The sequence below is a fragment of the Onychostruthus taczanowskii genome, unplaced genomic scaffold, assembly GCF_017590055.1.
Source record: "Onychostruthus taczanowskii isolate IOZ18803 unplaced genomic scaffold, ASM1759005v1 scaffold49, whole genome shotgun sequence".
NCBI lineage: Eukaryota > Metazoa > Chordata > Aves > Passeriformes > Passeridae > Onychostruthus > Onychostruthus taczanowskii.
This window is the reverse complement of record NW_024502458.1, coordinates 5,244,253-5,268,549: the sequence shown is the minus strand read 5'-3', so window position 1 is coordinate 5,268,549 and position 24,297 is coordinate 5,244,253. Positions and strand designations below refer to the sequence as shown.

At 39.6% G+C, this 24,297-nt stretch overlaps 1 protein-coding gene across 1 annotated transcript in view; it reads left to right on the top strand.

The window, feature by feature from the left end:
• TRIM66 (tripartite motif containing 66) overlaps positions 1-18,689 on the top strand; it is a 44,561-nt gene extending 25,872 nt beyond the window's left edge. Inside the window, exons 11-20 of the mRNA XM_041414970.1 lie at positions 7,350-7,622; positions 7,831-8,059; positions 11,179-11,239; positions 11,927-12,101; positions 12,916-13,208; positions 14,708-14,831; positions 16,141-16,215; positions 17,340-17,492; positions 18,096-18,314; positions 18,630-18,689. Coding sequence (XP_041270904.1) covers positions 7,350-7,622; positions 7,831-8,059; positions 11,179-11,239; positions 11,927-12,101; positions 12,916-13,208; positions 14,708-14,831; positions 16,141-16,215; positions 17,340-17,492; positions 18,096-18,314; positions 18,630-18,689 — 1,662 coding nt within the window. The remainder of the gene's footprint in view (positions 1-7,349; positions 7,623-7,830; positions 8,060-11,178; positions 11,240-11,926; positions 12,102-12,915; positions 13,209-14,707; positions 14,832-16,140; positions 16,216-17,339; positions 17,493-18,095; positions 18,315-18,629) is intronic.
• Positions 18,690-24,297: the final 5,608 nt, after the last annotated feature.

The following is a 24,297-nucleotide window of genomic DNA, read 5'->3' as shown; positions in this document are numbered from 1 at the left end:
GACCTATAATGGAAGGTTATTCCCAACAGCTTAAGCAAGAAACATCAGAAAGAGGAAAGAAAATGGAAGCAGATGTACAAGAGAGAGAGACTAGTGTAGTCTGATGGGAAAAGCAGGAGTAATAAATGAGAAAAGGCTGATTTGTTGCTGTAGAAGCTGAGAAGGTGGCAAAAGGAGGATACTTCTAGGGAAAACAAAAAAGTATTTTTGTCTAATGGTGCTGAGAAATGATGGTCTTGTGCAGAAAGCACAGGGGTGTCTGGCTTTTTGAGGTGCCTGGTACCTCTTTCAAACAGGGAAAACGTTCAACAGCTACAGAACCCCATCTGTGCTTGTGTTGCTCTCTTGTAATGAGCTGTTTGGGATGAAGACATCTGGGTGGGTGAAGATACTGCCAGCTCTGGAAATGGCAAATTAGAAATGATGAAGGGAAAAAGCACAACAAGTGAACCCTTGAAATATCTTCTTCATGAATGCTCATTAAAGATATCTGAGTGCTTTTGCTTTACAATTGGATTAAATCTGAGTTTAAATGGGAGATTGGTTCCTGTTTAAGAACAGGGGAATGTGTCTGTTCATTCTCATCTGGTTCACCTGATTAAATCTTTTCACACTCATCTCCAGACAAAAATTTCTGCGTAGGTGTTTGTCCATGTGTTCTCACATGGGCTATATTCAGAACATTTCATCTCTCTCAAGATCATCTTGGAAGACATGGAGGAAGTGAATGTGGACAGGTCTGAAATACTTGAAAAGTATGGTGGAGAAAATAGCTAGATAAACCTGCTGCCTGAGGAAGAACTGTTCTGTCTTTTGGAGAAAAATTGCTGTTGGACTTCCTGGCCTTGTGCTGCATGTCTGCTGAACTCTGGCAGCCTTCAGCTAGGCACAGTATTCCTAGTGGAGTACAGAATTCCCTGTCTGCTGAGATTGTTTCATTAAAGAGAAAGCAGTGTGCACCTGAATTAACTGTTTAGTGATTTGGTTGCCAAGATCTGTCCAAAAAGGTCAGAAATAAAAGCTTTCTTTAGCTCAGTGATTTCCTTTATTTTGGAGGGGGGCGAGGCTTGATTGCTCATGTAATTATTAAACCTCTGTGCATTAATTTTGAAATGTGTTTATGGTACGAATTTGATATTATTGACTGATAATATTGACTAGATGAATTGTCTGCATACAGATTTATATTTATTTGTAAAGCAGTACAGAGAAGATGCTCTTAATAGCTCATGATCAAAACAATTTGGGATAGTTTTCATTTGTTTTGCTCATTTTGGAACATTAATGGTGTTATTTTGTCAGTCTTTCTGTCTTCCTGTGTATTCCTCTAACTATTTTTCTGTGAATTAATTTTTTGTGTGGAATAAATGTTTCTATGCTTAACTTACATCAAATAATCTAAGTGCTGCACTTTGCATAATTCTGGGCTTGATTAGCACCTTTTTAAGAATGCCACACCAGGAATGAAAGCTTTCTGTTGATGTGGAAAATGAATATATTGTGTATTCCTCTGTCAGAATACTTCACTCACATAGCCAGGCCCTCTGGTCTGGGTTGTGGAGTTGTTCTGTATCCATGCCTGCCAAATACCCAACGTCTCCAGTAAGAATGCCAGCGAGACAGAGAACAAATTTCTGATTAACTTTTGTGTTACCTGCACTACTTTTCCAAGGAATTGTGCCAAACTCTAGCAAACAGGTTTTACACAAGCTGTGGAATTGATAATTTGCAGTGTGGAGGAATGTGTACTCAATTAGTTTTAACAGTTTTGTGGAAAGGGTTACCAGCCTCCTGCAACAATAAGATTTTGCTGCTTTTATGTAGTATGATATCTAGTTATTAATTGTGCACAGGACTAGAGAGGTCACCTGTTCTGGAATAAAGGTAAGAATAATAAGATCTTTTGGGTCTAATTGTGTTTTCAGGAGTAATAACAGGAATACAGTCTCTTTTGTTAGCATGTACTTAATTGTCATTTCTGGCTGTGACGAGCAAGAGGTCTATAGGCTGCATCTAGCATTTGAAGAAATGTCATGGTTACTGTACATCTAGAGCACAAATTTGTAATTTGAGCCTCAGGCACCACGTAACAGCCATTGGTGTTGATGTAGGGTTGGGCATCTCTCCTCCTCACACTCCATAATGTGCATCCCCTTCTGTACTTTGGAGCAAGACCCTTACCTCTGTTAGTTCATCTTCTGCTTAAAGTGAATCTCTGGATCTGTGCACTGCCTTAGTGAGTTATCACTGAGCAGCTGCACCTGATCCTATATAAATATAGTCAACAGCAGATCCTTGGGGAAGGACATCAGCAACAGACAAATATAAACTGGTGGTCCACTGTCCCAGGTTCTGAAAGCCAGCACTTCAAGGGTTTTCTGACCTGGAGGTTGTACCCAGACAATTGTGGTTTAGAGCTTTTTATAGACCCCTTGCCTGTGAATTTGTCCAATTCACTATTTTGAGTCCATTTTAATACTAGTACAGAATACTTCTCAGCATTCTACTCCAACTGAGTTTTGCATTGCATGGAAAATTCCTCTGTTTGCTTACCTTGAATCTCTTGCCTGATACCTTCTAGATTTTGTGTTACGAAAAACAGTGAATAATCACTCTGTGTTAACCCCATTCATAATATCTGTGTTTTATAGGTATACACTGAATTTTTTCTTGAAAGTTTATTTTTGAAGCTTAAAAGGGACTGCTTGTTTCTCTAGAGTTGGGTGAAGCCATTCTGTACTTTGGTGTGTTTGACCATTTTCCCCATATTTTGTGGTTTCAATAAATAATTTTTGAGGCAGGGTAACCAAGGTTAGTAAAGAAAGTGTAAACATGTGGAAATGGTGTGTAGTACATTAAATTTGTTGTATTCTTTTTGATTCACAACAAGTTCCAGCATCTTAGTTCAAGAGCTCTGTTTGTCTCAAGCACCATAAAGTACCTGAAATGGGGAAATCCTAGGAAGTATTCCATGCTATCCCTGGTGCGCTCTTCAGAGCACTCTGAGAGGCTTCTCTTTTATTCCAAGCATATGCTGTGGTAGCATTTCGTGAAAGAAAAATATGGTGATAGTTCATGGTGGAACTTCTCTTTTTTTCATTAAAAACTCATTAAATTTGTGCAAAGGGGGCTGGAGAACAGAGCACAGATTTTATTTGATGGTTGTATTGCACAGAGCATGTTGTGATTACTTAGTGACTGAAAGTAATAATTAATATCCAACCCTAGAACTTCAAATCTGAGCTTGGAACGAAAATGGATTTCTTGCTGCTATTTCCCCCCCTTAATTACTATTAATTTTAGAGGAATTAGTGATGAAGGCAAAAACAGCCTGGAGTTTGGGGTACTATAAATTTCTCAAGTAACAGAGTGTGTTTTTTACTTTGCAGAATTGAACTGCTCACAGCACAAATGCCTTCATGCTTAATGCAATTAGGTACATTTCCCAGAATGTAAATTTTACAAAACCCTTTTCCTTTGACCTGAAAAAAAAGAAGATAAATAACACATGATGCTGCTTGCTCTGTGCAATCTCTTCCTCCTTCCGCTTTAAGCCCGCTCCTGTTTATTCAGACAAATTGCTAAGGAAGATTTGGATTCTTTATTTCTCGTGAAAGCGGAAAGGAAATCCTTCGGATTCTGTTCTGAAACTGGGAATGGGAAGCATGTGCAGCCCGTGCTGTCAGTGCTGCTGTGTTAAGCAACTGGATTGGAGTAGTACATTTGTTTAACCTTCCAGCATAATGAGCTGCCAGGGGGATTGCTCCACTTAATAGCAGCCGTTCATTACTCTGCATCCATTTGCAGCGTGGTGTTTCTCCCACAGCAAAGAGAATTGGCGGTTCCCAGTTTTAGCTTCCTTTATCAGTGACACTTAATGTCAACAGCCCCGAGGCTTTGCCAAAACAATCCTAACAAATCCTAATCCCACTGTTTCAAGGTAAGTATTTGCTTCTCAGAATTCTTCTGTATTGGTGCTGCATGTTTACACTGGACCTCTTTGGAATGCAACAGTGATCAAAGCAATATTTGAACTGAACCATATGTTTATTTTTTGTTCTCTGCAGGCACTTTGCATGTCCTTTTTTCTTACTTTTCACTACCATAGCTAAGAAAATTGTGATAAGGAGGTGTTTTGGGGTGGTGATGCTGCTGCCATTATATTATAAGGATCATCAGACCAAAATTAATTATGAGACAATGAGAATTCCATTTGTAGTGACACAGATGTTGTTCAGTGTTCCAGACTGTACATTAAAATGTCAAAAAGTTTAAAATTAACCAACAGCTGAAGCCACCCTCTGCCCAAGAGCATAATTAATGCTTGTTGTTGTTCAAATGTTGCAATGTAAAAGCAATAGAGCTTTTATAAAACAGATAAATCCTTTAAAGGCGTCCCATTTGCAAAGTCTAGCTGAACTGTCAAGGGAAAAGAGAAATTTTTGCTAATGGCAAAAGAAATGATTATTTTAGGGAGTGAATTAATAGTCTATTAATGAGCCTTGTTCCCAGTGCATTGTTCACTTCACACTTGACAGCAGCTCTATGGATCAGGACGGAATGTGTCTGTTCTTAACTGTGAGTTTTAATATTTTGCACTGAAAGATCATAATGTTGCTTCATCATTAAAATAACCACAAAATTAACTTTTGCCCCAAGGGAAAGACAGATGGCAGTTTGATGGCCTCATTATTCTTTTTAACAAGAGCAAGGTTTTACATTGGCTTGTATAATCTGAAAAGATCTCTGAAGAAACTGATGCTAGCTAGAAGAGTAAAAAGGACAGCCACACCATGCAACTGAATTTCACCTTTCTGAAAGTCTTATGTGTGTCTCCATATTTTTTTTTTCCTTCAGTAGGAGTCATCCCAGTGACTGCTCCCAGTAAGTAAACTTGTCTCACTGGAGCCAGAAGTAAACCTGAATTTCCTCAGGAGGGGGAACATTTCACCTGAGCTGCACACAGAGGGCCAGGTCTCACTACAGGAGATGGTGGCACGTGCTTGTAAATGAGTCAAGGAAGGTGTGGGTAGTGATTGGAGGAGCTGAATGGCCAGGTCTCCAGTTAATTTGGAGCAAATTTGGGTGGTGTGCCTGCCATGGGTATACCTCAGCATGGCCATCCCCAATGGAATACACCTGTAGGGTATTTCCTATGGACTCCAATTTGTGGATGCTCCATGCTGTGGAGAACCTCACTAAATAAATATTTAGCTACCTCACAGGGGCTTAATTAATGCTCACAGTGGACTTTGAAATAAGGGAAAAGGCAAGGGCTGATTACAGTTCATCTTCAGCTTGAACATGAATTCTGCTTGTTTGTTTTAGTTTTTTGTGAGTGGTATGGGAACAATTCACGTGTTAATTTTGCCATCTTAAAAAGACCTTGTGATAAAGTGAGGGATGGAATGAAGGAAAATCTGTACTTGGTAGGTCCCATTTGGCACTGTAATTGCAGGAACCTGTTTCAAGCAAATTGAGGTGGCAAATAAACATTTTTGATCTTTGTGGACTTTAGGTTGTGTGGCCTTGAAAAGTGGATTCCTTGCTGACCTATGGAGATAACTTTGGTTTGAAACCTCAGCGTTCTTAGGAATGCTCTATCAGAGAGACTATATGGCGAGTTTGGGCCTCCTCTGGTGCATTTCCTTATTGGCTGTGGTCCAGTTTTCTGCTCAAATGTGACGTGGGAAAAATGTGTGTGACTAGTTCCAGCTGCTTCCAAAAAAGCTGTTACAGCTCAAAGAACTTAGATTCAGGGGTGTCCACTGGACTCAAGAGGGGGAGAATGACCAATTCCCTGGCTGCAGGAACCCAGTGTTCCTTGGGGTGCCTTCTGCATGGAGGGACAGTTTAGAGCAGGCTCACTGCAGCTCTTTGTGGCGGAATGGCACAAACCTCCCCTGGCTCTGCACAAGAGCTGGCCTCTTTCTGTCTCAAGTGCAGGTGTATTTTGTCTCATCAGATTAAGTGGTCACTCTTCAGGCAAAGCTCCCGTCATAGCATCTATTGCAAGTTGACAAAGAGGAAATTAAATCGCATCCATTGTTGGGTGGGAATTAGGGTCTGTGGGCAGTGTTGTCTTAGCACAGAGCTGCTGTGCCTTGCAAGCAGAGGAATGCAAGCCTGGCAGGAGGTAGGATTTACACAGACACACCTGACAGCTCAGGCTAGGCTGCAGTCTTTACCACTGTGGGATTAAGATGGACAAAATTATCCAAATCCCAAATGGAGTGTGTGTTGAGAAAAATACTAATTAAATTTAGGAAATGGATCCTATCTCAGATGCACTTCTGAGTCACAGGCCTCTAGTGGAGAAATAAGTACAACCATAAATTTAAACTCTAATTCGGATGCAATGGACATGTCTCTATTGGCTTGATTTATATTAAAATGAGTGCTACCTACTGTATTGCAAATGAAGGATATGAAAAGGATATAGTAGTGTAAAGGGTGAAGCACCAATGAGCTATGATGAAATCAGGGGAAAGTTTTGTATTCAAGTGACACAGATCACTTCATAAAATTGCTTCTGTTTGCTTCACATGGATGCTTGAAAAGTCTTTTTTCCAATGCAGTCCCACATTCCAGGATGTGAGGCAGCTTAAGGAAGTCACTCAGATGAGTGGGGGTGCTTTGGTTTGTGTAACAGTGTCTCTGTGGGTTTGGTAGTGACAAATCATGAGACAGTAAAAATTGCATATTGATGCTTTGGTAGACATTCCCTTTCTTTGGAAACTGGATGTGTTTCCTCATTAGTACCTGTAGGATATTTCTGCATTTAATCTATGTTATTTAAAGGGGAAGTGCTTCAGGTTTTGATGGGGCCGACTCAACTATCATAGAAAGATTTCAGTATCATTAACAGGAAAAATAACTTCATGTACTGAAGTCAGAGTTAAATCTTATTTCTTCTGAATATTCTTTCTGAATGACCTGATGTTCTTTTAATAAAATGACAAAAATTCTGATTTGAATCTTATTTCTTCTGGGAAAATTTTAAGGGAAATGATTGGGTTTATGTCATGGATTAATTTGGTACAGTGTTCTAGGTAGGAGTTAAAAATCAGAATCCCTTGAATTGATCTAAGGAAGACATTTTTTTGTAATCACCAGAAGAGTAACTCGGTTGTCTCCTTTTCCAGTTTTCAGTTTTAATGGTGGAGAATCTAAAGCTTTTGGAAAAAAAGCATAGGATTACAATAGATTCTTACAGCCCTTGTGACACAACTGTTTGATTATGTCAAGCTGAAATTGAGCATCTCATCTATTATAGAAAGAACAGTAGCATTTTGCTGCTGAAGAACTTATTAATATATTGTTTTTTTTCTTCTTTTTGCTTTTCCCAGCATTCAGCATCCCTAAGCTTTGTGGGCTTTCCAAACAGCACAGAAATGGAATTGTCTCCACCGAGATTATCCAGCTCGGCCGACCCAGAGGTGAAAGGTGCAGCTGCTGTGACACTTGGCCTGTCCCCAAATGCTGTCTGTCAGTGTGACACTGCAGCAGAGCCCCTGCCCAGCTACAGCCTGGCTCTGGGTAGGGTTCCCAGTGACCTGAGCCCTGGGGCTCCTGCTGGCCTCACCCCAGGTGATGTACTCCAGGGAAGCACTAAATGCAAGGTAGGGATGGCTCAAACTCCTCTGCTGAGAGGGAATCCACTTCCATTTACAGCACATTATTGTTGGTCAATCACTCAAAATACTGTTTCAATTAGTGAAGTTTTCCTTAGCTGGTGTTTGAAGACTGATTACAAATTATATTCTTAACATGAAAAGAAGGAAAACTCATAATAGAATTCTGCATTTCTTTCTCTCCCACCTCTAACAGCTAGAAAATGAAGACTTCAGTGCTGTGGATTGTCTTCTAGAAAACAGCTTGGCTACTGCTGGGCAAGAGGTAGTTAATGAATTAACTCTTTCTATGCAAAAAGTGATGGAAGAACCTATTAATCTTTCAATCAAAAAGTCTCAGCATTGCACTTCTCCTTCTGAACTGCTCAGCAACACTTCTTTCCTGCCTGTGAATGCCAGAATGAGACAACCTAGAAGCAAAGAAGGTACTAGGCTTTTAATTATTTCCTTTAGGTTTTGGGTTTTTTTTCTTTCTTAGCACTGTGCATTGCAAGCATGGTAAAGCAGTATGCTTATTAATATACTTACATGCAAATGTGCTTTTCCAGCAAGGTTCAAATGTTATCAGAGTACTTAATCCAATGGAAAAGTGTGTTTGATCTCATTTGTGGGGGAAAAACATGGAGATGATACGCTTTGAATTTGTAACATCCCTCATCTGTGAGCCAGAAACGAGTGTGACTGTGTGAAGTACCTGGAGTATTAGTTCTCTTAGAAGCACTCCTGTTAACGAGACCTGCAGTTATGACTATTGAAGAGCTGGTTTGAAGAGTCCAAATTCAATTAAAAAAAACCACATTACTTCCAAAATGTAATGTGGCTTTTGCTAGGTCCTTCACATCAGTAGCATACCAAATTTTTGTTAACACATTGCACAGCATGTGCCTTTGCTTGGCTCTGTCTACTGTGGAACATTCCCTTCAGCCAAGGCCTATTTCTTCAGCCCTAATGGAGAATTAGACTTTACTTAATTCTTTTCATGGGCAAATTGCCAACATAGTTGTGCTACACTCTAAAGCCTCATTCCTGCAAACTCTGAAAGTCAATGGGGCTATTCATGCAAGCAAGGGATTGCAGGATCAAGCTGTTATCCCATGACTTATGCCAATGTTTGGCTGCATTTCTCTATAAAAGATGAATTAATATTTCTCTCTCTCTGCTGTATTTTTATTCAGAGAATTCTAATTAGTACAAAGGAGGCCTAGCCCGGTGAGCCAAGGAAATGTATTTGTCTCTCCTTGATGTCCTATGCCAAACCGTGGCAATTATGCCACAATCATTTGTGTGAGTTGTAAGAATCAGGAGCACCCCTAAAATGCTGTGCCTCAGGCAGGTTGAAGTGTCTTGGGGAGGAGCAGCAATGTGGTATCTGGTGTGGCTTGTGTGACACCCCACACAGAGGCAGACCCAGCCTTCAGAATCTCACGGTCAGTAGTGGATGCTACAGATTTGCTGGGTATAAAATGCAGGCCCTGTTGTGCAAGAGGCTGGAAAACCTTGAGTGTTGAATTCAGTGCTGCTCTCTTTTCACAAGGAAGGACGGGGAGCGAGCAATTCCTGTCCTGTCAGTGTTTAGGGGCATGCAGTGAGGGGAGGCCTGAGGAGATGCAGTCACCAGTGCACCATAAACACGAATTCTGCTGCAAGGCAATGTTAACTCTGCTGGTGGCTCTGGGTAGGACTTGCTGGCTTCAGCATTGCTGTGCTGCCAAGCCTCGTTCCTTCTGGTGTATGTCTCCAGTGACTCATCCTTTTCAAATAGCGAACCTAAACATTTCAGCCTAATTTAAAACAAAATAATTCTTATCCTAGGCATACAGGATGTGGTAAAAATTGTACAGAGTTGTGACCATTTTCCCTCTTACAACCACTTTTCGTTCTTATGACTTGCATAAACACCCTTCCTTCCTCTTCTCTTTCCTAGACTAAACAAATCTGATGGTTTCAGCCTCTCCTCATGGGTCAGGGGTTTGATTTTTTCAAAACCACCTCATTCCTCTGTGCTATTTTGGGTTCTGTGCAATTAAGGAGTGCTGCCCACAGCCAAATGCAGTGCTCAGCTGAGGCCTCTGGGATGCCATGCAGAATCAGAGCATCAGCTCCTTGTGTTTTACATTCCTTGCTGCTGGTGATACCCTGCAGGATGGCATTCCTCCCTTCTGCAGCAGCAGCATTAGGTTGACTGTGTAGAGTGCAGCTCACTTTAACCCTTAATTCCTTCCAAGAACATTTTCCTAGCCAGTTGTTTTCCTTTGGGATGACATTCATCTGACCCTTCATGAGCACAGTTACCTCAATTCAGTCCTACTGATTTTTGAGATTTTTTCCTCTGATGCACTACGGTCTATTTTTAACTGAAAACATTCTCCATGGTGCAACCCCCTCAAAATTCCCATGAATTTTACGTGCACTGTTGTTTGATGGGCCCAGTTGCTGATGGAAATGTTGGTTAATGTAGGAAGCCAGCACCACTGGGACCTCCTCTGCTTTGACAGTGTGCAGTGAGAGCTGCTCCTTCAGCTCGGTGTGCAGTTTTCCTTTAGTAATTCTGTCCATGACAGGGCTACCCACCTTTCACCTGAGCAGCAATCACAAGTGAATAATGCCTTAGGTGGGATGTGAAATGCACCTTTCCTTGTTAGTCTTCATTTTATTCTTCCTTGTGGCAGGTACTGTTGACCTGAGCTAGATTTTCTTTTAAAAATCATCTTTTCCTGGCCCTCTCTTATCTTGAGATAACCACAATATTCTTGGTTGTATTGGCTGTGTCACACTAATTCCTAACAAAAGGTGCAATTATGAAATTTTTCAGTGGACTTGTATTTCTGAGGGCATCCACGGAGACACTTGTCTCTATCCTATCCCATCTCCCCAGAAGTGTGCTATGACTTATGTTTAATGTAGTCAAAACTGCAGCCATATGCTGATGCAGCTACATAGAGCTACAGCTAAATAAATAGCAGATAGTTTTGAGTTCATGTGTTTATATGTTTCAGACACTGGAGGAAAGAAAGGAATTATAGTGTAACTTTTGTCCTGTGGTGACAGGAGGGTGGGAGGCACAATTTATTTCCTGTTTTCAAGTAACTGGAATTATCCAGAAGCTGCTTAGCATGGAGCTGGAGATCACAAAGATTTCCTGAGCCCCGGGGGTTCAGACCTCGTTGGGTCTGTTATTCTCAAGTGAAGGCTGTATGGCAAAGCGGATTACTTGTGTTGTTCCATGTATATGAATGTGTGTGATATGGCTGTGTACATATATAATTCCCTGGGAAAGAAACCATTTTCACAAAATATTTAATATATGCTCCTTCTATTTAGAACAGAAGCTGTGGTTAAAAGTAAAAAAGAAAGACAAAGGCTCTCCACCAGAAGAGAAAATAGCATGCACATTTTCTATACATATAGATGAAATTATTCCATATTTCACTTATGATATCATATTAAACACCAGTCAGAAGTACATGAATATTGAAGTACTTTCTACCCTAATCTGCCTGTGATATTATAAATATTTTATTCATTTTCTTATCTTCTGTTCCAGATTCCAATAACTGTGAAAAGGAACATTTTGAAATGGATATGAAAAGCAATCAGAATGTCAGGTAGCAGAGTCTTTTTTTATACAAAAGCACTGGCTGTGAAATTTTATGCATGTATTTAGAAAATTTGTCATACTTAATGATGATGGAGAACTTAAAAAGAGTTCTAGATTCCTTATAGGTATTAGTTCTGAAAGTTGTGAAGTGCTCTCCAACTTGAAAACAGCAATGGAAACGAAGTGGTGAATTCATGTATTTTTGTGTAATTTTCCAGAATGAATAAACGCTTGCAAACTTATCTCACTTGAACAATTAGAAAGTGTTAAGACCCAATGAAAGCTGAAAGATATAATGGGAACAGGATTAACATTACCTGAACAGTTTTATAAAATTTGATTTTCAGCCATTGCTGTGATAATATGGTAAAGCTGATGATGTGCTGTGTTCCTGTTGAAACCAGCCACACTGAAAAGTAGAAAATATTACTTTAATTGTGGTAATTAAGAATACAGAGAGCGGGGCAAAGCTTTAGCACAGGAGTTAGTAATGTATTTACACATATGATTAATTTAAAGTGACTGCATTCACATTTCTTAAGGAATTGGTTTGTGAAAAAATATCAAGATTTTCAGCATTTGGCCACCAGCGTCACAGAGTAAAAAGAGTGCAAACAATGGTGCATGAAACAGGGTAGGGAGGGAAATTCTGTGGGATGTGGATGAATTTAATCATGCGTCCTTTTGACTCCAGAGCTGCCCCAAAGGAGCAGAGGGTGCCCTACGTGCGACTGGAACGTCTGAAGATATCCGCCTCGGAAGTGGGGCAGCTGCCGGTGTTCAAGCTCCAGCCACAGGACAACGAGCAGGAGGGCAACTTCCTGCTGGTCATTGAGTGTGGCACACGCTCCTCAAGCATGTCCATAAAGGTGAGTGGGGTTTCCTTGAGGATTTACCTGCCTCCTCCCCTTTATCCCCTGGTTTGTAGGCACAGTTTCTGGAATATTGTATGGTAAAAAAACTTTTGTGGTGGGTTGTGGTAAAGACATTACAGCTTTGAGCTTGCTGTGGAGCTCCCTGCATCTTCCATTCCTGAAAGTTTGTAGTGTTTTCATATACTAAGGAGCAACTTGGCTCACCTGTCTGGTTACAAATTGAGGATAAATAGCTCAAAACTGGCTTGAATATGCATTTGAGTGGTAGGAACCGATCCCAGAAATCACAGGGTAATAGATTTTTAAAAGCTTTGTATTCTATTGCTTCAGTGGAGTCTTGGGTGTGAACTCCTTTCCACAGTAGGCATCAGCAATTTTTGGTGGGAAAAAGACCTATACTTTTTTATACTTTTGGGTTTTTTTGGGGGGCAGGGATAGTGGGGGGCTTGAGCTGTTTACCATAAAATTTGCACGTGAGATTGTAGAATATCCTATTCCTATCACCTGTGGTGTAGAATCTGCACAGCTCTCTCACGGTGCTACTACACTCTGCTATGTGGAGGAAATGACATGACCAAGGTGACCTGGCCAGCCAGTGGCAAATGCCAAGAGTCTGGACCTCCCGAACCCCAGGAGAGTTCACTGCAGAGGAGTACTTGGAAGCACTTGTTGGAAAATTGTTGGTAGTTGTGTCTTCCAAGTACAAGAAGTACTTGGCTATCTGCAGATGACCAGTGATGCATAGTGATGCTTTATGCTGATGTGTGAAAATGATGATTGTGTGATCCCAGATTTTTCTTCCTTCAAGATAAATAAAGACAGTCCAGCTGAAGGACAGAAATCCAAAGAGGAGAACTCAGAGGATGGGAGATTTCTCATCTCCCAGGCTGCAGGACAGACACAATCTCCATCTGTTGATCAGAAGCTCAGCAATGGCATCTCCAGTGTGAAAAAATCCCCAGTTACTCAGGAAGTCAGTCCAATTGAAAATGAGGATTTCTGTGCTGTGTGTCTTAATGGAGGAGAACTGTTGTGCTGTGATCACTGCCCCAAGGTCTTCCACCTCTCCTGCCATGTTCCAGCCCTGCTCAGCTTTCCAGTGTGAGTATGGATGACATTTCACTACTGTGCTGTTCCTGCTCACTGCCTGCGGGCAGAAGATATCCTCAGGGATTGATGTTTCAGGCTTATGCAAGGGCTGCATCTCTTGCTTTCCTTTTTTGATACTTTTTCTGTCTTACATGTGAGGAACTAGATGAATTATGAAAAAGAACTGTTTCCTGTCACTGTGCCCTTTCTGCAGTTAACTGGCCAGTACAGCAAGGGAGGTGGCACACCTGAACTTAAAAAACTTTCACGTGACTCACTGGACAAAAATAAAAACCTAACTCTCATGTAACATCTGGAGTGTAGACATCAGCTCTTCTAAGCAGAACAGAGACTAGCACAAGGGAAGGGCAATCATTGAGTTTTTATTCAGTTTGTTAGCAAATTTTATGGGAAATGTAGGATTATCAGGGCTTTTGTGGAAAGGTTTCAGTCATTACTTTCCCTAAGATAGGTTCTCTTGCAACTTGTCTCAGATGGATTGTATGCAATGAACCAGAAATAGACACATGTCCATGTACCAAACTTAATAGTGAGACTGAATAATGTGCATTACTGTGAGAAGCAATTCTAATTTTGATATAATTCATTACTAAATGAACCAAAGTCTACTTCATTTGAGTCAAGCTCAAATCATTGTCTCAGCTGAGAAAAACATGTTGTAAGGTATTAATTTGGAGTTTCTGGTTTCTCCTTTCTGTTCAAAAGTCAGGACTTTTCAACTCTTGGCTTTTCATTCTTTTCCCTAGTAGTGGAGTTATTATTACCTTCTAGTTTCAAAACAGTGTGAAAACCAAGTTTTCCTGTTAGAATAGACTTTATAGGCAAAGTTAAACTCTAATGAAGTAAATTAATTCCCTTAACTAAAGTTTTGTGTTCATAATTCTTGACTATATCTTCATCTGTAGCTATTCAGACCCAGATGTTGTAGAAGTTGCATCACTGCCTTCACAAAATTCTTCAAGAGGTTTCTGAAAATGCATCTGCTAGCATGGGCACACATGCCCTTGCAGGACTATATCTGGTTTGGGGACCTGTGTTATTATCACACCTTTTATGATAATGTTTATTTCTTAAATAAATATGTCAATTATTGTATCAATTGATAATAACTATCTCAGTTATCAAAGGGGTCTGGGTTTGTCTTATGAACCAGTTTTTCCTGAGCCTGTTTTTCCTTAGGGCTTTTTTTTTCAAGGCAGAACTTGAATGAGTGCAGATGCATACACTGCTGGTAGATTATTCCAAACACAGTTTTATACTTTTCCTTTGTAACAGGAAAAGAACACAAGAGAACCTGAAATGATTATACTTCTAAGTGGATTCAAATCCAGTGAAGAATATCTAGTACAATGGGCTTCAGATTGCTTGCTATAATGATTCTAGTTAATGATGAGGCTTTCCAAATAGTGATTTCTGGGATTTGCTGTTTGACGAGGGTGTGGAAAAAAATTCCCCATGAGTTTTTTGGTTTCTTTCTTTTCTTTTTGCAGGGGAGAATGGGTGTGCTCGCTTTGCCGTAACCCAGTGAAGCCAGAGGTGGAGTATGACTGTGAGAACACACGCTACAGCCACAGCTACAATGCCCAATATGGCCTTGGTGACTGTGACCAGAAGGTGGGAATTATATACTTTATAAAATATATTGCACTATTTAGAACAGGCCATATGATCTCAGCATGAGGCTTTGCTTTTTCGTGAGACAGATTATGGTTTTCACCTGGCTGCTACTCAAATGTTGCACACAGTAGTGAATACAACAAAAACATTGCTATCTTTTGGTTATGTATTATTTTGTATATTATGTGGTCTTCTTTCTAGACTTTGCTCTTCATTTTAAAAATGTTACAGAAAGATGAAGCAGGCAGATGTGGAAATTCTTTTTTATTTTGAACAGGGAAGTTACACTCAAGAACAGAGCTTCCACGAGTCAGTGTTGCCTGGTTTGTGACGCTGACTCTTTTTCCTTTAAAACTTGACACCTTCACAGACACCTTCTTGGGTTAGTGCAATGACATTTTGGTGATGAAGACACTTTCTGACTTTCAGTTGGACTGAAATCATTATTCAGTCTTCTTCATATGTCCCATTAGTTCCCTTGAAGATATTTAGGCTGTTAACTCAGCCTAGAGGAAAGCTTATCAATTTACATATCTATTACTAGTTTTCTCTACCAAATCTTCCATTAAATGAGCACCTTTTATTAAAGTCCATAGTATTTGGAAGGCACAAATTTAAAATAGATGTTGTGTGTATATTGGTGTTAACTGTATAGAGAGGAGGAGTCAACACAATTGAATGCAGGAGATAAGCTGGTCCTATTTCTACTGAATTTGATACAACTGGGCAAAAATTATTGGGATTTTAGGTCCTGAATAGTGAAGTCCTATTTAGAAAATTGACTTGATTAAAAATTCCATTGTTTTTGAGAAAATATGGCTTATAAAGTTTATGGTAGTACATTTTTTTTTCACTAATAAATGAGCCAAACACTAGTATAAGTGTTTTTCAAGTTAATGATGATTAAAGGGAATAGTTTTCATACAGTGCTACCAACTTAGATCCGTTTGCATGAATGGATATGGGAAACATTGCACATTTAACTCTTTCCACATTGTTGCTGCTATTCTCTCAGTTGAGAGCCAAGGAATAGATCTGGAGCACACAAAATAAATAATGATACTGATTAATTCCCAAGAATTTCCAGGAAAGTATTTAATTTCTTGCATTTCTTGACTATCCTTATTTTCCAAGGTATAACAATGCTATGAGGAAAAACGTCCCCCTGACTAGAGTTAAGTGTGCCAACTTGCATCACAAATTAATCTGAGAATTCTCTTTTTTTTTAGTATGATTGATTAACTAAGGGCAAGAATGAAACACCCTTGTTTTGAATTAAAATTTATTACAATTTTGGCTTCCACAGAAGTGTGAAAAGCTGGTGCTCTCCCTGTTCTGCAGCAGTATGAGCCTCCCATTCCATGAACCTGTCAGTCCCCTGGTAAGTACTGCATGGACAGGGATCTGAGAGAATCCAGAGAACATCACAAGCTTCTTCTTTGTCTTCTTGAAAGGTATTCAAGAGGGGTTTTTTCTAATCAGTGCTGCTTCTTAGGGAATGGTGGGTGTTTGCCTCTTCCAAGTGCCTTGAAGGTGTCAAGCCAGAGGCAGGGAAATGTTTGGCCAGTGCTCAGGCCATGTCTGAGTGCCAATTTAAGAAGCTGGTAGAATGGCAAAGGTGTATGAGGGGTTCCAGGGTTGGCTTGCCATGTACATGGAGAATCTTGTGCTGTCATAAGAGATGTCTGCTCCAGAAGCAACCCTGATCTCCCTCTTTTCTTGTTCTGGGCGCAGAGGGTAAATGTGACTGTGTGCAGGGGAAGATGTAGAGATATATCCTTCATCCATCCACTCCACAATTAATTAAGTTAATTTGCAATATTAATGGCCTGCTTTAAGGAAGGTGGAGACTCACATTATTGTAACAGTGGAGCACCATGTGCTGAAAGTTGAAGAGGAGGAAAATAGAGGTTTTATGTGAAGGAGTAGTTCAGATAATGATACAAGCCCATTCCACCTAATAAAGCTTGTAATGAACTTATGGAACAAATTACCTAACAAGTAGGTTTAGACCCTGAAAGCTTTAAGAAGTGGGATATCCTGGTAGCTGATGCCCACTGAAAAAAGCTTTTGTTGAATTTTTAAAAGAGTGCACAGTATCCTATATTGAGTCACTCTTGACAGACTGCTTCCCATATTACCAGCTGAAAGTATCACAGCACATTCTTTTTTAATTCTTGGGGAACATGACAGCTAGTTATCAATGTTACATATCTTATTGATCATGGTTAAATTTGGGTTATGGTTATTTGGGGATAAACTTTACAAAGTGCAAGCAGCAGAGTAGTCACTGAAGTGTGCTATTTTTAGGACCAATCATGAAAACAAATATGTTTTAATCAAATCAAAAAGCACCAGGCAAGTGTAGGTACTAAAAGATTAGAGCTCTCTACCTCGTGCAAGGACTCCTCTGCAATGACTTCCATCCAAAATGGCAAAGAAGTCACTGGAGAGGAAATGTTTTAATTAAAAATGTCTCATACCTGCCTTTTATTCTTATTGCAGGCTCGGCATTATTATCAGATCATCAAAAGGCCAATGGATTTGTCCACCATACGAAGGAAGCTGCAAAAAAAGGACAAGTCCCACTACTCTGCACCTGAGGAACTTGTGACTGACGTGCGTCTCATGTTTTGGAACTGTGCAAAGTTCAATTATGTATGTTTCTAAAATGCATGGGACGGGGGAGACAAAGCAGGGGCAGGCTCTTGCAGTGGCTGTCACACTGGTGCAACTGCTGATTCCATGGAAGTCAGATGTAGGATTGGGATAAACAGAAGTATTAATCAGTTTTATTCTTTGGAAGTTCTGTCAGGGTTTTTTTTTAATGACAGGAATGAAGTTTGTATGATATAGGTGTCTGAGAACTTGAGATTAATATGGATCTAAAATTAAAGAGGGGCATCCTCACAGACAGCTCTATGGAATGTTGCTATGTTTGCTGTGAGAAGCCAGTCACAGCCAGCAAAATACCTAGGGAAAATAAACTGCACAGAAATTCCTAAGCAGTGATGACTGCTGGTCTTTCTAGTTCTCTGCACGTCTCTAGTTCTTAGAGGTGCACAAACGTGTTTGTTAACAGCAGCATCTGGTTTTTACTTACACTGGAAATGCAGAGGGACTAATGGGCTGCAGAAAGTGTGCAGAGGCTAATGGAGATGTAGCAGACAGAGCCATGGAGAGATGCTGGGGTGGGGTGGTTATGTGGGTTTGATCCTAAATGTGTGTGGTAACACTGAACACTTATTCATTCCCTCACAGCCAGATTCCGAGGTGGCTGAGGCTGGACGATGCCTGGATGAGTTCTTTGAGGACAAACTGAGAGAGGTCTATCCAGACAGGCATTTCCCTTCAATGCAGCAGGATGACTCAGATTCTGAAGATGTGGAGAGCCAGAACAGCCCAGTGCCATCCCAGGATTTCCAGTGGCCATCGTATGGGCAGGAGTGTGTGCAGCCCAAAAGGAAACGGCGTCACGCTGTAAGATTGCAAAAGCAAAAGCTCTTGGTTGCTAAGTGGCCTCCCTGCTAACTCTGTTTACAGCCACTGATGGGAATTTTTATCAGGGCTGTCTGGGAGAGCTGTCAAGCTTCTATCACGAATATATGATCAGTTTTACTATGTTATGTCACCGTCCCTTGAGTGGAATAAAGTGTCAGATGTGTATAAACGTGCGAGCAGGAGCAAATGAAGCCTCTCCGGCTGCGCAGTTATCTTCCTAGCAGAGAGCTCTGTCGAGGTTTGTAAAAAGATTAAGCCCTTTAGCTATTCATTGTTTTTTTCCTTTGTACACAGGAAAGTGAAAAAACTAAAAGAATGATGTTTCAGCCAGCTAACGGCCATCCTCAGGTATGACCTCCTCAAGATATGGGATTTGAGGGATCCAGCAGCATGACTGGCAGAGTTAAGGTGTGTGGGAGGAAAGCAAAACGCTTGGGCTGTTTATTGAAACTCTCCTATTCTGCTGACCATATGCCTTATTTCTAGATCTTTTGGCTAGACAACAGATCCAAAATGTTTAAATCTGTCAATATCTCATCTGTTCGATCACGTATAGGTTTTGCAGTGTTTACAACGAAGTACTAATGTCTTGGTCATAGGTAATGATAAATAATAATAAAAATGACATCCTAATAATACCTCATATTGCAGTACCGTGTCAAAATCTGTTAAGAGTGACATCTCTATTTTATAGAGCACAGGTAACCATGTAATAATCTTGCAGCCTCAGTGTGATTGTTGTCCATGCTTTGTGACAAATACAACGTAGCCATTAAAGCTGTAATCCTGTTGTCTTATTCAATGATTTTTTCTGAGAGCTTGGCTGCTCCAAAATCTGTGTGATAATGTGATTATCTGATTAGCTGTTTCTTTTGAAGCACAATGTTTTCATTAAACCCGGGAAGAACAAGTGCTGGTGGTGCTGATACAAGGGCTCTGTGAGGGCTGGTTCTCAGTGCATACTGGGTGCTCTGTTTGCAAGGCATCATTCTTCTGGCATCTAATTCATGCTTGGTAAAGCAGAGTGGAATTTCATAGCTCTCAAAGGCAGCATTTTTTTACAACCCAAGGCAGTTGTTTTATTTTCTATAAAGTAGATATTGGAATTGAGCAAATTAACTACAGAGTGAATTACATGGTTCTAGAAGTGTCTATAAAATAATGCCATTTATTTCTGTTTTTCTTTTTGCTTATTACCTGTAGCTGTGGTTACCAGCAGTACTAGAAGATGATGATAATGCTATATATGTAGAAGGTCAAACAGAAAGGCTAAGATTTCTTTTTTTTTTTTTTTTTTTTTTTTTTTTTTTTAAAATTGTTGGGAAAAAACCAAAAAATGATAATGTGATTATCTGATTAGCTGTTTCTTTTGAAGCACAATGTTTTCATTAAACCCGGGAAGAACAAGTGCTGGTGGTGCTGGTACAAGGGCTCTGTGAGGGCTGGTTCTCAGTGCATACTGGGTGCTCTGTTTGCAAGGCATCATTCTTCTGGCATCTAATTCATGCTTGGTAAAGCAGAGTGGAATTTCATAGCTCTCAAAGGCAGCATTTTTTTACAACCCAAGGCAGTTGTTTTATTTTCTATAAAGTAGATATTGGAATTGAGCAAATTAACTACAGAGTGAATTACATGGTTCTAGAAGTGTCTATAAAATAATGCCATTTATTTCTGTTTTTCTTTTTGCTTATTACCTGTAGCTGTGGTTACCAGCAGTACTAGGAGATGATAATGCTATATATGCAGAAGCTCAAACAGAAAGGCTAAGATTTCTTTCCTTTTTTTTTTTTTCATAATGTGTAGGCAGAACACAACCAAGAGCAGACTTAGAGTTCACTTGAACCAAGGTTGCATGTCACTTTAAAGTCTGAAGGATGGGGTGGGTAATAGGACATCACACCTGAGCAAGGAGTGAAAGTTTGCAAGCTGCTTCCCAACCCTTCTAGCAGCAGGTGAGCCACATCCCTTCAAGACCAGGGGCATCTTCCTCCTTAGAGCTCTGCCTAGCAGAATAATCCAGGCTGGGGCCTAACTCTGACACAGGAGGTTGTTGCAGACCTCAAACACAATTAAAGTTCTTTTTCATTATGTTCCTGTAAATAAAGATGATATTTTCAGCATAGTTTATATGGGCTATTTTGTCTGGTAACCATGTGTGTTATTTTAGATAACACTTTAAAGGTTTATATATGAAATAATAATAAGACATGAATGTTATATTCTACTATGTGTGACTTAGTGTTTGCCCTTAACTTGGTAGTGTGCTAATCTTTCTTTTTCTTTGGAGAAATGAAAATCTGGGTGTTAGAAACCGACTGGCAAGCTGTGAGATGAAGGGACAGAATGCATATATGTTTGCTTTCTGTCAAATTCTTCAAAACAGTGAGAGTCTTGGCACAGGACAATGAGTGCAGGTTTGTCACTGAATTAATCACCCTTACCTGTGCTACAGGTATCACTTTTTCTCAGTTCCTTCACCAAAGAACTGCCTCTTTTACCCTTAATATTACAAAAATGTTATGCTTTTTTAGACTTCATCTAGGGGCAATGGTAGAAATGTGAGAGATTAGTGATGGCTTCCTCTTTTCCTGGAAGAGCAGAGTCAACAAGGGACTGCTTCTGTTTCTTAAAGGCTGTAGGGTTATTAACTGTAGCCTTGGTTTTGGAGAACACCTGTTTAAATAAAATTTATCTGGGTTGTATTATGCTTTTATTAAAAATAGGAAATTTCCAGTTTGTCATTGTTAATAAAACCTTTCTGTGACTGTTTTGCAGGACTGAATGACCTGAGCACTCTTAAGGCTAACTTAGATTCTAATTAATACTTTAAGAGTAGTAAATATTGGAAAAAACCCCTCATAAACCTCATGTCATGTTGGTATGCATAACAAAAACTGAAATCCTACATATGACTTCATATATTTTCAAACATGAATCCGTGGGTCAGCAAATTCAGAATACAGTGCTGGTTATAAGAACAATATATTTTTCCTACATGTAATTGGTTACATGTATAAAGGGAAAATCCTTTCTGTGTTTAAACAGTAGGAAAAGAAATTAATTGCAGCTTCGTGATAGGCCTGTCAAAGAAGAAATGACAGCTACAGATTTGGCTTTCACTATCCCCCAGACAATTTCTAAGACCTGCTTGTTCCAGTATGGTGACAGGAGAATGGCATCACAGCTAATACAAACAGGTGTTTAACCATACACATTAACAATGACTGCATGTTTATGTGTGTAATGTGCATTGCTGAACAATAAAACATGTGAAATTTTTTTTGCACATCAATCTGAAATTTTTGCTCTCAGTATATCTGCTTTCAATTAATGTATGGATCGCATAATATAATTTAACCATCATCAGCTAAGTTTTTCATAACTTCTGATAGCAAGTTATGAAAGCAGCTATGCTAACACAGCTTGCTGTTTGTGCTAATATTTTTAATAGCAAGTAGATATTTTGCCTTTTTGCTTTTCAGTTGCTCTAAGTTTATTGAGAAACAAACATGACAAGAACAAGTAGCAAAAAATGTTTTTTGCTTAAATGTCTGTACACATAAAGTGCCAAGAAACATACTACTTATTAGTGAGAGGAAAAACATATTGTAATGTATTAATCTGGGAGAATCAGAAGAGATATTATAAAACTGCCAAAAGTTGGAATAATTTACCAAAAAAAAACAAAAACAAAAACAAAAAACTAAAAATCCTCTATTAGCAAGAAGTCAAGCAGACACTGCAAATGTTTTTATATTATTATTGGTTCCTCCCTCTTTGGTATTTGGGAAAATAAAACTATTATTTGGGAAAATAAAACTTTTTGATCTGGGGACCTATTGGCTTCAGGGGTAAGGACTCCTCCTCTCAGGGTTACAGCTGTGCTGATCTTCAGACATGATTAGGAGATAATTTATAGAGGTAACTTTTTTATTCTATAAATAGGAAAATGTAGAAAATCTTCTGGGCATGCAATTCCTTCAAATGTTAAACACAGGCAATATACTCTTATAGACAAAAAAAAGCTAAATATCAGCTGAGTTTCTCTGATTTTATTTAGCTATCAAATGAGATAATCCAGGAGAAATGAAGATAGGCAGTAGTCATAGGCTGAGGAGGAGTTGTTTGTAGACCAGGACCAAGAAGAAAGAAGTGTTTTTTGTTTTTTTTTTTTCTTTTGTTTTGTTTTTTGACAAATGCTACCCCACTGTCTGTTCCTGTCTGTTAGTAAATGTTTGTGCAACTACTGTGTAGTTATGTGTGCTCTCATGAGAGAATTTAGTAAACTGGTAGCATTTAGATTAAGGGGGCTTTTGTAGAAGCTTCTATTAGCATATGCAAAAGTAGGAAGACAGTATTCGGATGGGTTTTTTTGGGAAAAGTGTTTGCTATGGTGGGAATATTACTGTGGAGATGAAAAATTGCAATGTTCAAATTTGTTGTCACATATCCAGGTCCAGTTGCTCCCTTTTCATTCCAAGTGTTTTAAAAGAGGTTCTTGAAAGATGATTTTAAGATGACTTTTTCCTGTTTAGGGTGGAATTTGTAACAGACTCCCTGTAAATTTTCAAATCAGAGCTAATGTTTGGATTGTACCTTTAAAATGGTGAGATTTGCACATTGCAGAATTAGTTCATTGCTAAGTCTTGTGCTGACTGCCTGCACCAGGATGAGCATTTCTCCTGGCTGAATGAACAAACTCAGCGCCCTGACAGGGCTTCAGATGTTGAACTCTGCTTGCAGAAACTCACAGAACTTAATCTGGTTTTATACTGGGCCTAGTAAATGCCAGTGTAGATCATTAGAGATCATTAAAAAGCATCAGAATTGTGATCTCTTCAGATGACTACAGTAAAACAGACTGTTGTGCCTGGCTATTTTATGCAGTTATTCCTGGGTTGTATGGTAATTTATAAGTTAGTGTTCATTCTGTAAATAATCACATTTTTGTTATTTACTACACTTTTAATGTTTCGTGCAACAGCATTAAAATAGGCTTAGATTTAAATCAAGGAAATAGTTTATGCACATGTCTATACCACACTGCATAGCCTGTGGTGCAGTGCAACACTTCTGAATTTACAGTCCTCTGGGCCAAGCTAAGCAGTCCTTTCCTGTGACAGAACAGCAAATGGAAAACGCCCTTAATTTCTAATACTAGGATGATCTCTATAGAACAAGCGGACTGTGCAAGTGTTCTGTATATCACAGAAATTAACCCAAAACTTTCTAGGATATTTTATTCCATGGTATAAATTAAGGGGCAATATAGAGCATAGATAAAGTGAAAATAAATTCAAAATTAATCTTTAAATCCTACCCAAACTCCATCCTACATCTTACACATAATCTTGAATACCTCAGGCATCTGCAGTGCAGTCTATTATTAACATATACAGGTGCTCTTTGGCTTATGAAAAATAACATTAAAGAATTCAGTGCTTTAAGCAAACACTGGACACCCCTCTGTTGCTTTTCCCCTGTGGCCTCTGAGGGCTTTAGAAATGTTGGTTGACTGGCTTTCATCCATGTTGGTGAGGTACTTGTAGCTTTTCCTAGCCCTATAGGGTTAGGGTTAGGGTTTTGAAAACCACAAAGGCCATAACTTATGAGATTTGCAGAGATGTAGGGTTCCACTTCACAGACAGTACTTTGAAACGTGATTTGGGGTTGATTCAGGACAAAAATCCAAGCTGTTTTAATTCTCTGGTAAATGCGCTAGAGATCTGACCCCCATGGTTTTCACAGCACAGATTCCCCGGGATGTGCAACATATGGAAGTGCCCTGTGGGTTTGGCTGTTCCAGAAGTTGGGAGCCCAGACTGCCAAGCAGCTGAGGGTTGGATGCCAGGTTGTTTGTACTCAACTCTGATCAGCCCAGCAGATGGGATGCTGAGGTGTTCAGATCCCAAGGCACCAGACTGAAGGTCTGGCAGTAGCCTGGTCACATCACAACTCTGTA